The 14,100-nt window shown below is 38.5% G+C and overlaps 3 protein-coding genes across 3 annotated transcripts; 2 read left to right on the top strand and 1 right to left on the bottom strand.

Annotated features, from left to right (window-relative positions):
- Positions 1-3,520, top strand: LOC106170395 (uncharacterized). The gene is made up of 2 exons (XM_013550246.3): positions 1-540; positions 1,735-3,520. The coding sequence occupies exons 1-2, from the start codon at positions 438-440 to the stop codon at positions 2,733-2,735; spliced, it is 1,104 nt and encodes a 367-aa protein (XP_013405700.2). The 5' UTR covers positions 1-437; the 3' UTR covers positions 2,736-3,520.
- On the bottom strand, positions 3,097-9,999 carry LOC106170404 (uncharacterized). Its single transcript, XM_087018029.1, has 4 exons — positions 8,792-9,999; positions 8,387-8,589; positions 7,083-8,023; positions 3,097-6,697 (listed from the first exon to the last, which is right to left on the bottom strand). Exons 1-4 carry the CDS (start codon positions 9,200-9,202, stop codon positions 6,552-6,554), a joined length of 1,701 nt encoding a protein of 566 aa, XP_086874155.1. The 5' UTR covers positions 9,203-9,999; the 3' UTR covers positions 3,097-6,551.
- Positions 10,000-10,606: 607 nt separating this feature from the next.
- On the top strand, positions 10,607-12,666 carry LOC106170424 (GATA zinc finger domain-containing protein 1). Its single transcript, XM_013550282.2, has 4 exons — positions 10,607-11,081; positions 11,383-11,442; positions 11,887-12,067; positions 12,248-12,666. Exons 1-4 carry the CDS (start codon positions 10,698-10,700, stop codon positions 12,475-12,477), a joined length of 855 nt encoding a protein of 284 aa, XP_013405736.1. The 5' UTR covers positions 10,607-10,697; the 3' UTR covers positions 12,478-12,666.
- The last annotated feature ends 1,434 nt before the right edge of the window (positions 12,667-14,100 follow it).

Genomic DNA, 14,100 nt, shown 5'->3' with positions numbered 1-14,100 from the left:
TGAACATGTTCGCGGGAAAGTACTGAAGCAGAGCGCAGTTGAAGAAAACTGCATGACGTTCCGGTCACGTGAACAGTCACCATTCCCGATTTTATTTCCAGAAAGCAGATGATCGATTTCTTTGAACCTCTCGATGAAGTGGGGTTATTTTGTTCTCTGGAATCCACTTTTAAAGACACATAAGGAGTGTTTTTAACCCACGTCTGGTCTCCACAAGGACCATTTAAGCGAAAAGACAACCACTTATCCGAATCTGTCCACGGCTTGGAACTGGCCCGAAGAATTATTTGCCAGAAGTAAGACGCCTGCGTGCGTCTCGTGCCATTAATAATTTGATTAGCCACAAAGCGGAAACCAGAGTTCGAGAACTCGTGGTTGTGCCTGATCCCCGCTCTGTATATAAGCCGCGGCCAGTTCTTGAGAACGTCAAGTTAGCGATGGCACTCGTGAAGGGATGGACTCTCCTCTCCTTACTGGCAGTAATGGCAAATTGTACGGCTCTACGGAAAAAAGATACGGACTCCGATTTAAAGGCAATTGGTGAGTAAATAAGTAAAGTTTCAGTTGGAGCTTTTCTTTAATACTATAAATTGTGAGCCTTGGTCGTACGATTTCTAAAAGTATTTCTTCAGTGCTTTTGATTCAGTGTAATCTTCATCTTTACATACGTATATTATAAGAAATATCTTAGAAAAGTTAATTCATATCTACAAAATAATGTAAATCCACTTTATAGCTAAAAATCAATGACAGATAGAGTATGCGCCATTCATTTTAGGTAAACTGAAATAAGTTAACAATCCGTAGTCTTTCCGCTGACGAGCAAACGTAGTTTTTAAAACTGAAATTCCATACAAACTTAAACTACGTTTAAGTTTAATTAGCTCACGACTACAACATAATCCCAGTTAAATCAACAGTGATTAATTCCGCCATTTATTGTGAACATTTATCAAATGATTAATTAAAGTCCGTGTTTATCCACGATAGATGATGTAGAATGTATTAACTGAAATATAACTTATTGTCTTTATCCGTTCACAGTATGTCGTAAACTTTCAAAATTATTATCTATTACTATCTATCTAAATTACTACTATATGTATATAAGGATACATATTACATTTTAGAAATGCCACACTTAATGTATCAGATGTAATTAAAAGAATGAAAAATTGGTTCCAAACTTTGCTACATGCATATTCTTGTTCCCGTTTAACGCAGTTTACTGCTTTTTTGATAATAAAAAAAACGCTACGAGAAGTTATTCTCGATGTAAAATAAAACGACCTCATTTATGCTAATAGCTTAATTATTGTCTTTATGCACCCGTTAAATCATTACGGCCAGATGTTGATTGCATGGCGGTTCAAATATATTAAAAGCTAGATATATTTGATTACTTTGGTAATATGTATAATGGCTGAGTTGTTTATAATTATTTAATTTTCACTAAAGCCAATTTATTTATTTTTTTTTTTGTTCTGATGTAAATGACCGTTACTAATTACGATTATCTGTATGGATAGCTAAGATGCTTTACATATTTGAATGAAACTTGATTTTCTTTTTTTCTTAAGTTTCCGTAAGAATCAGATCTAGGAATATACAGCCGTCATAATTTTACCACCACGTACAAACAATGCTCTTAAAACATCACTTGATATTATTAAAAGATAAAAAAAAACGTGCCGGTTTAGTGTTATATTCATTTATTTATTTTTCTTAATTCAGGCAAAGATGTGACGGACGAAGGCATAAGGGAACCAGTCGAGTATGGTATATTCGTCAAAACCCCCGATACTGATGACACCGATGGCATCGCATCGTGGCTTCTGACATACGATCCCGTCGTTATAGTCGATGTCGCTAAAGACGGCATGGATGAAAATGTAGACGGTGATTTGAACGTCGACTCAGAAGACGTGGATGACAGGAACGCCTCGGAAAAGCGTCGTTTCAAAGGAGGCGTGCGGGCCTACATGCTGAACATGTTCCGGCCTGGGTCTTCAATCCGGAATAACCCCGCCTTCTTGGGTAAGCGGGATTGGAACCAACATGAGACAGGTAGCTCTCAGATTAGCGTTGACGAAGGAACCAGGAGGCCCAGATTCTTTAAAAAACGCGGTTCCAGGATGCAAGCGTATCTGGCAAACCTGATGAGGTCGCAGACGGCGGGCAAACACAACCCAGCATTCCTGGGGAAGAGACAAGTGGAAGTACCTGGCATCCAGACCATCGTCCCTCAGGATATCGCGCTACAGAAACCCAGGTTCATCGGCAAGAGAGACGTGCAAGATTATGTCCAGTCGTTTTTTCGGTCCAAACCAAGCACTCGCCAGAAGCCAGGTTTTATCGGCAAAAGAGCCGTCAAATCGCGGTCCAAGAGAGACTTGAAAAGTTACGTGTCGGAACTGTTTCGTGCCAAACAGGGTAATCGTCAAAAGCCCAGATTTATCGGCAAACGGGACGTTAGGTCGTACCTACAGAACATGTTCAGGTCGTACTCAAATGCTAAAAACAAGCCAAGATTTATTGGAAAGAAAAGCGGGGATATGTCCGCCTTTTTGCACAATATGTTCCGTTCTCAGTCCAGTGACAGAAATAAACCCAGTTTTCTAGGAAAGCGTGACGAGCTCACTACCACTGCAGCCTCGGATGACATGGCATTGTCAACGTCGGACAAGAGGAGCAATCAAAACAAACCACGTTTTCTCGGCAAAAGAAATAGCTAACTGATGAACTCTGTCCGTGGCAAGTCTGGGTGGCAAATCTCGGGACTTTCAAACATCACGCGATTTCCCGTCTCGCGATCAGTGTCCCTTCTTACCAGTGACTCTGGTCAATGTCTGTGATTTCTATATCTCTGGCGGTGTGAACTGAGCATATGGCGAGGACTTAAAGTATGCATTTTAAGTAGGCATGATCTAGACTCTTTTCCAGTCAGTCAGTTTTTTTTTTCAATTAGATTTTTTATTTCTTTCAATAAATCAAGAGACATGCAATTAATTTTGGTTTTCAGTGCAATGACATTTAAATATTCATTTATTTAAATATTAACTCCATTTTATTTAACAAATCTCTGTGTGTAGGTAATTTAATGGTCGTGCAGGAATCTGCCCTATGCATCAGCAATGGGAGTTTCCTCTTAGGCAATTGTGTTTTAGAAAGAATTAAGAAAAGAACAGAGTTCGGCATCGTTATATCCAAATGTGAGAAATATGCCAACTGCTTTAATTTATTCATATTAGAAAGACGAACCGCTGTAAATAGCTCTTTTAAGTTAATTTTAAGATAAAAACTGATGATCTCTATGTACAATTACTATATATTTTAAGAGGAAATTTATAATGAATATTCACCATGTTGCAAAATCAAAATTGAAAACTAATCCAAACTTTAATGACTCAGTTTTTTTCTCTAGTGATGTTAGTTCAAACACTTTTGTATGTAGATAATCCGTGGATCAGCTGTGTTAATACAGCATTCGCTATAAATAAATAAATCAGCTATATATTGATGTAAGCTTGTGTTGTTGATGATACGGCGTCATTCAGGATAACGTAATATTTACTCAGATACTGAGAGAATTTCGAAGTTACTTGATAGCCTCTTTTGCAATGAGCAACATATCACAAACTCGGTTGAACAATGAAAAAGGCAGTAAGCAAAGCATGATGCTATTTTGATTTATATTCAATGATCATAACAACTGCAGCGTTAGCAAGGCTGGGGAAAATAATATGCGTTATCGAATGCGTTCGGTGCCGTTGTTAGCCCAATATTCGTTCTTGGCAGTCTCACTTGGCCGCTGCCTCTTTGTTCGAAGCGACAAAAGGGCGGATATCAGTCGTGTTTGCAAGTGGTTTACAAACATTATCAATGGAATTGAAATGTCACGGGAAATAGATCCAAGTTTACCATAACTAATTGACTGCATAAAAATCAGGGCGACTTAAAAGTAAAGTACAGGGACCCGTGCACTGTGTGTAATCTATGTACGCCAACGTAACGGCGTGTTTCGTAGGCGGAACGTGCAACAGAAATCGCGTGCTTCCGGTTGTAAATTTGGGAAATTACTAATCTGAAATTACTAATTATCTATTAGTCCCTAATATGTTAACCAGAATATGCCAAACGGAACTTCAAATTGGTGTCGCTATTTGCACGTGCGTCAAATATAGAGCTGTTTATTCTAGCGAAATCTCTTTAATTTCAATTTTGATAACTGGGCGACGAGATATTTATCGAATATACAGGCACACCATATGAACGCCAGGAAAATCATGCAGGATTTCTCTCGGTTTTCTGAGTGAAACATTTCAGTTGGACTTGAAGTATGCACTTTACGTAGGACTAAGTGTTGTATTTGTATATGTGGCCAGGGCTTTTATTCCATAGCAGCAAGTTAAAGTCTGTAGCAATATCTGCAATATGTACCCTGCCTTAACCCACCATGCGGGATAACAGTTTGATGAAAATTAATCAATAAAAGATCAATTATCTACATTGTCTATCACACGGGCTCCAAATAATAAACGTAATAGCATTTAATCAGGAAGTCTCGCATTTTCAAAAGCGTCACGCACAGTAAGAAATCTACCTAACCGTCGTAGAAAGTGTTAACAGTCTGTATCCAAAGGCCCTACAGATGCGATCAAAATAACCTGAAATTAGCTCTCTACCCAACTCAACCTATTCGAAATTTCTGCACTCCAACTGCGCTGTTCTGGTGAGTTTCCTTTCCATTATTTACTGCGCCCTCTTGTGGGCAATTATTTTTTATAATAGATCAATTGGGGTTACGCTGAAGAGATACTTTCTCACGACTCAGAATGAGTGGCAACCCTACAACCTTCGAGTAGGCTACTTTTACAAAATAATTGACGAAGCCCTAATTTCAACGATTCTTAAACAGTTTCCAAGTACCTACACAACTCTTGCTAATTACATGTTGATAGGTTGTATTATTTTACATACAAAAGGTACACCAAACACCAGTGAAGGTCGCAGTTGGTGGAGTGACTGTTTTTCTGTTCACGTGTCGTTTTTCAGTTGTCCGTTTCACGTGTTTGGGATCTTGTCCATTAATAAAGCAAACTGAACGAAATAATAGAAAACGGGTGTAACTTGTCGTCAATCCCCTAGACACTGATAAAGGACTTGTCCAGTTAAGGTGGATGAAAAAGCTCATATTTGTCTTGTATTATAACTTTTTAGTTTTACACGGTGAACAATACAGACTATATATAAGCAAGAAGTAAGCTGTAGAACAAATTACATGTCGTTTTCTATATTTTTCTCCTTACAGACCACTATTAAGCGTTGTTTAATTGTCTATTAACATGTTTGCTTAAACATGTATATCCATTTAATCTTTCGCTTAGACAGAACTACACTATTTAACTTAATATGCGTGTTTCCAATCAGCTGGTTAGAATGCATTTTTCCTGGGGCCCACAAATTACATTGCGTGTTTCAGAACCCCTTCTTAAAGCTGAAAATGAAATAGCAAACACTAAATACTTTCACGTAATGTTTTTGGACATGTTTACATATTCAGTCTAACGGCTTAAAACCCACTTATTTCATAAGTCACGAAGCTCTCTACAGTTGATAAGTTTCACATCTGAGCCGATGGCCTCGTGCTTTATGCGTGTAATCGCAACTTCTTCAGCACGATTTTATCCAATGTTCATGCCAATAAAATGGGTCAATATGCAGCGCTGAAAAGTAACGATCAGTTGATCGGGCAACATAAGAACGCCACTTTTTTCATTGAGTCATCAAAATTCCTATGTATTTGTTACAGCTTCCCAGTTAAAATATTTTTATTACAAAGCTCAAAGTCAACTAATTGTACTAATGTGGACACACAGTTAATCTGACACGCTCCTCAACAAAAAGTAGGAGAAGTTCGCAAAGTCATAACTTAGATTATCAAAAGCAATAAATATTCGTATGGTTAAATAAGTTCTAAAAACTAAAACAAGAAAAATGGAACTTAATTAACTCTGGCGGAGTGCAGTGTTTACCAAAATAGCGTCGCACCTAGCACATTCTATCGCAAACGTTCTGGCACATAGGCCTACACTGACGCATTTAGTGATTGAAAGTGATAACTGATAGTGAATGCCACTTAAGTGAGGTAATTTTATCGAGAGAATCATCTGGCTGATTTGTTCACAGGATACGATGTTTAATAATCCAAGTCAATGAAACTATGATCCAAAGTAGGCCTAGTATTGTTGTAGGAACCTATCATTTGATTTTAAACATCAAAGGCACAACTGCAGATCGTGCAGGGGGGGGGGGGAGGGGGGGCACATAGTGCTCTATACTTAATCCCACAGTAAAAATTTTCAGGTCTACAATCTTTTCATTAACGAAGCAACTTTTTAAAAATTCTCTGTGCCCCTTATCCCCCCTTAACAAAGTAGGCCTACATGTATTAGTTCCACCAGTTTAGTGCCTACAGGCTACATCATGCATGCATGTTTTTAAAAAAATGTTATATTTTAGCAAACCTGTCTTTCTTTTTCATTTTTCCTTTATTCAACTTTGGTTTGTCTGGCAAGTGACTGCAGACGGCTTTTAAAAAATCTCGTAAGTTCTCGTGGTTCCGACATGATAACCTGGTCCACTTCCACGCCAACTATGACGTCACCGGCATAACTAAAGATGGAGATACCAATGCCTGCAGGAGAAAAAGAGTGGAAAAAAACGGGAATTTAGACACGAAATGCCTATAAACTACATTAATTTATGTGACCGGAAAAAATATATTGCAATCAAACCAATCCACAGGCCCAAAATTAGTCTAAATTGAAATGAATAGGACTAAACACAAATACATGCATGTAGTGATGAAACGAATTGAAGCTGATAAAAAACGCAAATAGAATAAAGACGAAATAATGAAAAAAAAGACAAAATAAATTATACAAAAATATAAGATATGATGATAAAAGGTCTCATATTTATAAAATTTTGATTCCACCCCCCCAAGGGAAAAGATAACACGCAGAGATATAAACAGATGGATGGATATGTGGATGAATGGTTGAATGAATGGCACTCACCAACATTAGCTCTTTGTGGTGGCCAAAATGTCATCATGGTGACCTCACTTCCAGCTATCTGTATGTGATGCTGAGGACCAGGAACGTTGGATAAAATCATCGAAGATTTCCTTCCAAGTCCGTCAAACAGCCGCCGCGTGAGGCTGCCCGGTAAACGGCTCATGCTGTAACGTATCAGAAACTCATTCACAAGGGGCTCTGGCGTGCGTTTGATTGCGTCCATGCGCTGTTTGGTAACTCGGAGACGCTCTATGTCATCTGAGATGGAGGTAGGAAGACGTAGGAAAACTAGGGAAAAACGGTTTTCGAGACTGATTTCCTCCGACGCTGCTTGTAAGGCAACGGGGATTGTAGTCAACAAATGTGTCGGTGGGATTTCTTTGCGAGAAGCAAAGTAGTCAGTGAAAGCGCCCGCCATGCAAGACATAAGGACGTCGTTGACTGTTGTTTTTGTGGCATTTTTGATCTTTTTCACTAACGCTAGGCTGATGGGATCAGACCAAGTCACCAGCTTCACGCCGGACATTTCCCGCCCGTGCAGACAACTGTGATCGCCAACCGCCGCCAGTCGCTGGAGCGCTAATTTCGGTCCGAAAAAAATGGCCGCGATCGTAAACCAGGTTTTAGACACAGTCGAAGCGTACCGTTTTGTTTCTTCTTCTTTGAGCGGATTGTCCACAAGGTTTTGCAGGAACGCTCTCACGAAGGAAATGCCGTCAGCAATAGAATGGTGGGCGCGAAATAGAGCATAGTAAGTGTCGCCTGCGTCCTTCGTTGGGGGTATGACAATAACCTCCCACTGTGCCTGCCTCTTCTTAAATGCTCTCTGACTTAATTTTCCAACACATTCTTCAAGGTCTTTCTTGTTTTTGAGGGGAAGTCCATCATACATATACACGTGGTTGGCTATGTCAAAATCCTTTTCGGGCATCCATATGTATCTGAAATTAAAAAAAAAAAGATGTGTAAAATACATATAAAATATTTAAGGGCCCTACAAATCTTTTGCTGCTTTGCTTAAGCTTACCATGACTGTATGTCATGAAAACGTTGAAAAATATTCCATGCAGTGTATGCGCACAAAGACAATTTTCCATGGGACTTCATACGCACATTGAAGGTTATCCTGTAGTGGATGTTTCAGACACGGATGTTCTGTCCAAATTGTTGACCGCTTATTGAGGAAAATCATCATAGACGTCCAGTTTGTATTAAACCCATCTCTACACTAAAATATAATATCTAAGTTGCTAACCACGCAATTTAAAACTGACGCAAAACCTCTCAGAGGGTCTTACTCGTACCTGTGGAGCAATGTGGTGGGGTACTCCCTCAGTTTTGGAAAGAGGATTTCCCCTTGATCGTTCTTTGCTAAGACAAACTTTTTCAACAAGATTTCTCTCCACTTGATGACGTCACCCTGTCCCTTGGCAGCGAGGATGGCATTTATGATGGCACGGTTGTTCGGTGTGTCTTGCAACCATATCGAATCTACGCCTTTTATCACCTGAAATTAGAACTCCACCTGAGATTATGCAAAGTTAATAAATTGGAAAGTAAAGCGAAAAATGTCTTGGAATGATATTACATTGTATTTTCACATGTTAAAACTATAGCTGAGCAATACATTAATTGGGCAAATTGTATTCAGCTCTTTTTGACATAACATAACATAACATAACATAACATAACATGTTTCCATTCCTTACCGCTGCTTCTCCATTTGTTTTGTATCTAATAATCTGTTCGTCAACCCGTCTATATATGCGAAAACTAAGAGACAGCGGAAGAAGCACTGGCAAAAGGACCAGTAGCAGGAGGAATGCAGCTAAAGCGGTAATGAATTCCCAGATTGATGTGAGCGCATTGCGAAATGTCCTCAAGACCACGTTGTCGGTTGGCCCTGTATAAAAATTGGTTTTGGTCATCTCGCTTACTTCCATTGTATCTGTGTAAGTCTCAACGTGTGGTGATTTATCAAAAGTCACCTTTTTCAACTCCTCTGAGGTAGAAGTGACCCCTGCTAGGGAAACGCTTTCCGTCGTCCTATTTTTCATTGATGGAGGAAGCCCGTCGTCAGCCACACCATTATGTAAAGCATCGTCTTTATCACCAGGCATCTTCTTGAACCTGTTTTATAAAAGTATTATCTGATAGGGGGTCTACATTTATCAGTGTGTCACCGCTGTGTTTACACAAAATGGATATTCCTATCGCTAATGCAGCAGAGTTGTGTCAACTTGTTTGTCTAGAATGTCACTGGCTGGTCTCACTTTCCGCTGACTTTCATGCAAAGTGATCGGACTAAACTGGACTTCTTTCGAGTGTGACCTTGCAATATGGCAACGGTCATCTGTCATCTGTCTGAACAATTCAACAACGACCTTTGTAATGTCAGTAGAGTTTATAGCATCACCCACTGTCCAGACTGTCTTCCCAAGAATCAGTTTTTCTGGAGTCTTACTGTTCAGAGTTCAGAGTTCAAGGGCGTCCTTGATCTGACCCATCCATTGTCGTTCGAGGTTGTCTGTGCATGTAGAAACGTCTGGCTATTCATACCGCGACCTTGGCTGTCTGAACTGTCTTTCACGTTGCCTGTTCAGTGGAAATATCGTGGATATACACATGTAATAGGCCTAGGCCTACTAGGTATTTGTCACCCGATACTACAGGTTATCAGTTTGACCCCACTTGTTATCATACACACACACTCACACTGCATGCGCCCTGAATTCAGTGAGTTTGGCTAGTATTCTGGAGCCGTAATCTCGAAAATTTGTAATTTAAAACAATTAATAAATATTTACTTGACTTTGTGACTTGGACTTTGTGAAAAGTTACAAGCTTTTTAAGTTAAAAAAAATTCCGTTCTTTATCAGTATATGCGAGTTTTAAAATTACCAGTAGGCCTACGTACGAGCCACATACGCAGTGCCCTCTGTACCTCGAGATCAGGTTTTAAAAACGAATTAGCTATCAATTGCCAGCTCAAGCCTCAGATTTGTGAGCACGAACGCTCAATTTAACGACTCAACCACCATGCATGTTATGGCCTACGGTATCTGCGTTAGAAAACCCTCGTATATAGGCCCTATGGCTATCTGGGGCGGACTATCTGAACAGGTGCCGTGTAGATGTTGTAAAACACAGTGAATGGGAATTAACGTGTCTGTTATCACGCGCGCATTTTTGCAGAGTTCATTGAAGAAGGAAATACCATATCAAAATCAATATTCAACGAAACTGTGAGCAAGTTTAAGTACAGCGACAATTTTGATGTCTTTTTCATTTCTCTCTTTTTTAAAGTGCGGAAGTTAATGCACTTAAATCAAATTTTATAGAAGATTGCTAGTAAGTTGACTGGGGCTGGAAAACAAATTTTAACAAAAAAAAAAAAAAAAAAAAAAAAAAAAAAAAAAAAAAAAAAACGCCGTTTTTATCTAATGAGCAGTCGATTTAATAGCAGCACGAGGACGGCATTACATAGGATTTTCTTGGCACGATGTAAGCTTTAGTATCGACGCGTAGTAACGATCAATTTCACATCGATAATGAGACAAAACTGAAATCTTGTTGAAAGAATTCGGGAAAAATCAAGATTTTTAAACCGAAAAAATGCCTTTTGGGGTAAAACCACTATGTGCTACATGCAAAACAAACACTTCAACAATGTGGCGGAAGAATTCGCAGGGAGAAGTGCTATGTAATTCTTGTGGACTGAAGGTTTTGAACGGCGGGAAAGAGGTCCTTCTCGCAGGGCCTGGGTCGGTGGTCTCTGGGACAGCTGGTAACGGGAACATGCCGGTCACTTCCACAGAACGTGAACGTGAAACGTCGACCTCTTCCAGAACACAGGTGAAAGAAGAAAAGACTTCAACCAGTAATAACACAGGTGTTCGGAAGAGTGCTAGAATAAAGCCGTCGAAGAACAGGGTTCAAAATTCGACCAAATCTTTGGCGACAAAGGGAAAAAATAGAAGGGTTATTTTTAAGAAAAATGTGAGTACTTAGCAAACACTTCTCAGCTCATGTTCTCTTATTTTGTTATTTAAAGATTTTTCTAACAAAAAATCTTGTGGCATAAATTTCTTCTGGTTTCTTCTGTTCTATTGCTTCTTTAAAAGGGTAGACTGCGTATTAGCTTTAAGATCATGAGGGCAGGATGAAGATTCTTTGAAACTTTGAAATACAGTTGGCAGAAAGTATTCCTTAACATTTGCATTTCAGGACCTTTTGATTGATATGTAATATTAACTGGACATCAAAGTATGACATATACTATTCATTTTTCTATTCACAGCCCATAAAAGCAGCTGTATCAGTAGCAACCATTGTTACCAGTGATTACATCTTCTTCAAGGTAAAAGCTCTGCATACATTTGCTGTAGCACATATTTTTTATAATAGGACATGTTATTGATTTTAACAGTAGCATTTTTTTGCAAGCACACCATTTGTTATTTGACAACTGTTTTGTAACAAGAAAAAGACAAAAACAAAATATTTACAGGTTGCTACCCAAGGGCCCATGTTTGACCTGGGTCTGTCGGATGGGTAACTGAGGTTAGAACATATCAATACAGTGAACTATGCAACCTTGCATTCAAATTAATAACAATTTTACAGTGAATGCTCATTTTTACTTGTCTTCATTTCATAGCTATGTGTTTCACTCTGCACTTTTTAAAGGAGTCTCTTGGAATATTGTTCATTGAAGAAGGAAATGCCCTATCAAAATCAATATTCAACGGAAGTGTGAGCAAAAAATTAAATATATAAATAAATAGATAAAAATTCAATTCAGGGTATGTACTGGCAAGTTGGGGACATAGTTTCACTGATGGATCATGGAGGGGGAATCTACTTTGCTCAAATCCGTGGTTTCCTTCAAGACCAGTTTGCCCAGAAAAGTGCTGTGATCACGTGGCTGCTACCTACCACAGAGAGCAAGAAAGATGAATTTGACCCAGCTACTTTCATTCTAGGTAGGTGGCAAAGAGCTCTCACGAGAACTTGTTTTCATCTGAAATCACAATATTTAAAAAAAAATTTTTTAGATATCTTAACAATTACATTTAAAATAACTTCTCTTTTCATGTGAAGTCTGCTGGACGTTAAATTTTAGACTTAAATATATTTTCATTAATTTGTTGTTGTTATTTCAGGTCCCGAGGAGGATCTCCCAAGAGTCCTGGACTGTATGGACTTTATATGTCATGCTCCCTCGGACTATTTTCGTGCAAAGGTGGCCCCTTACCCCACCCTACCTACTAAGCCAGACTTGGGCTTTATCTGGACCCGTGTGGGACCCAAGATAACCAAGTTACCTACTACTGATGAAATATTTAGTGGAACTGTAGAAACTGATGACATTCATGTTAAGAGTGAGACATAATATTTATGTACGCAGAGAGAGAGAGAGAGAGACTGCTTATGTACATATGCCAATAGAGAGATTTAATTGTAAATTTTTTTTATTCATGTGGAAATGTGAATAGTACAATGGAGAGTCTTGTTCATTGTACATTTTTTATATTCATAGGGAAATATGAATAGTACAATAAACCGGAATTGTACAAGTTCATTGACTTTTTTATAACTTATTAAGACTTTGGAATTTTCTCCATTTAAAAAAATATTAACGGAGGTATTTTCAAATTACAATCGCAAGGTAAATTCAGAAATGAGCCCAATTTTCTATATAAATGCAAGATATCGATCAGACAGTTCTGAAATGTTCTGAACTTCACAGATGACAGAAACATGGTCGCCTTAGCTTTACTTCGATTTATTATAACAAAACATGAAAATGATGAGATGAGCACAGGTAATAAATACACAGAGTAAAACAGTACAATGGGCATGTACTTAATATTAATAGTAATTAAAAAAATTCTAATAACATGCTATACGATACTTCATGTACAGCAAATCTAACACATGCCATACTATATCTGTATATATAGCATACAACTAATGGCCTATACCATATTTACAAATACCTATAATACATAAAATGATGAATGGAAATGTACAATGCACCTTATTTAATCGTGAGCACACTCGACACAAAATGCAGAAATCATATCACCTGAAGCAAATCTGTGGTCGACCACTTGTTTTCCCCATGTTATTTGCCTCATAACTTCCACTGAAATGGTCCACCTGGTATCATGATGAAGCTTCGAAATATTGCCTCAAATTTTAATACAAAGGGTGATACTTAAATGAGGTTATACAGTAGACCTTGCATAGAATGTCCCAGCAGAAACTGGACACCCGTGAAGAAGGTACTGAATAAGAAAGTTCTGGTCCTTTATAATGACAAGGAATAGAATGTGTCTAAAACAGACTTGGCATACAATGGACAAGAATAAGACCCAATTAGGATTTTAAATGTCAAAGAGTGCATTCCCATAGATTTAGATCGATCTATCCGGATCGACTTAACTCCTTGGGGGTTCACGCTAAATTGCTGTCAGGTTCCGAGAGCCGAGCGTGCACAAAAGTTAATTTCCCCCTTACAGCTTTTAGTAGGCGGGACAGACATTTAAGCCAGTCAGGCTGACACCAATCTAGTGAGACTCCCCACGGGGATAGATTGATCTAAAAATCTATGGGAATGGGGTCAAAGATCAAAAACATGCACAAGTAGTGCACTTTCATAAAATTCAGCAAAATAGTGGGTTCAAATACAAGAACCAAACAAAACCGCCACTTCTTAGTTTTATCCACAATGGGATGTAAGAAATGAAGAGTATTAAAAAATTGGTATTTCCTCTTTGAAAAAGCAAAATGTCTGCAATGTCAGTGACACGGGAACATGTTTAAATTTTAGCCTGGACCATGTGACTATAATATTAGCATTAGCAGACAGAGTACCCAGAAATTACATCTTTTCAAATACTGTAGATCATCATTTCAAATGTAGATGAAGCCAGATGGACTTAACAATCTACAACTGAGCACACAACATAAACAACACATTTACAGCAGTATGGACCAAGTTTACAATAAT

The sequence above is a fragment of the Lingula anatina genome, chromosome 7 (assembly GCF_051362555.1).
Source record: "Lingula anatina isolate TDL-2025a chromosome 7, LinAna3.0, whole genome shotgun sequence".
Taxonomy (NCBI): Eukaryota; Metazoa; Brachiopoda; class Lingulata; order Lingulida; family Lingulidae; genus Lingula; species Lingula anatina.
The sequence above is the reverse complement of the archived record's forward strand: the minus strand, read 5'-3'. Positions and strand labels throughout refer to the sequence as shown.

Coding starts and splice junctions, on each gene's coding strand:
- LOC106170395 (XM_013550246.3), top strand. CDS start 438: ATGGCACTCGTGAAGGGATGGACTCTCCTCTCCTTACTGGCAGTAATG. Junction 541..1,734: donor CTCCGATTTAAAGGCAATTG/GTGAGTAAATAA, acceptor TTCTTAATTCAG/GCAAAGATGTGACGGACGAA.
- LOC106170404 (XM_087018029.1), bottom strand. CDS start 9,202: ATGCCTGGTGATAAAGACGATGCTTTACATAATGGTGTGGCTGACGAC. Junction 8,024..8,386: donor CCCACCACATTGCTCCACAG/GTACGAGTAAGA, acceptor TTTTAATTTCAG/ATACATATGGATGCCCGAAA. Junction 6,698..7,082: donor ACCACAAAGAGCTAATGTTG/GTGAGTGCCATT, acceptor TTTCTCCTGCAG/GCATTGGTATCTCCATCTTT.
- LOC106170424 (XM_013550282.2), top strand. CDS start 10,698: ATGCCTTTTGGGGTAAAACCACTATGTGCTACATGCAAAACAAACACT. Junction 11,082..11,382: donor GGGTTATTTTTAAGAAAAAT/GTGAGTACTTAG, acceptor TTCTATTCACAG/CCCATAAAAGCAGCTGTATC. Junction 11,443..11,886: donor GTGATTACATCTTCTTCAAG/GTAAAAGCTCTG, acceptor AATTCAATTCAG/GGTATGTACTGGCAAGTTGG.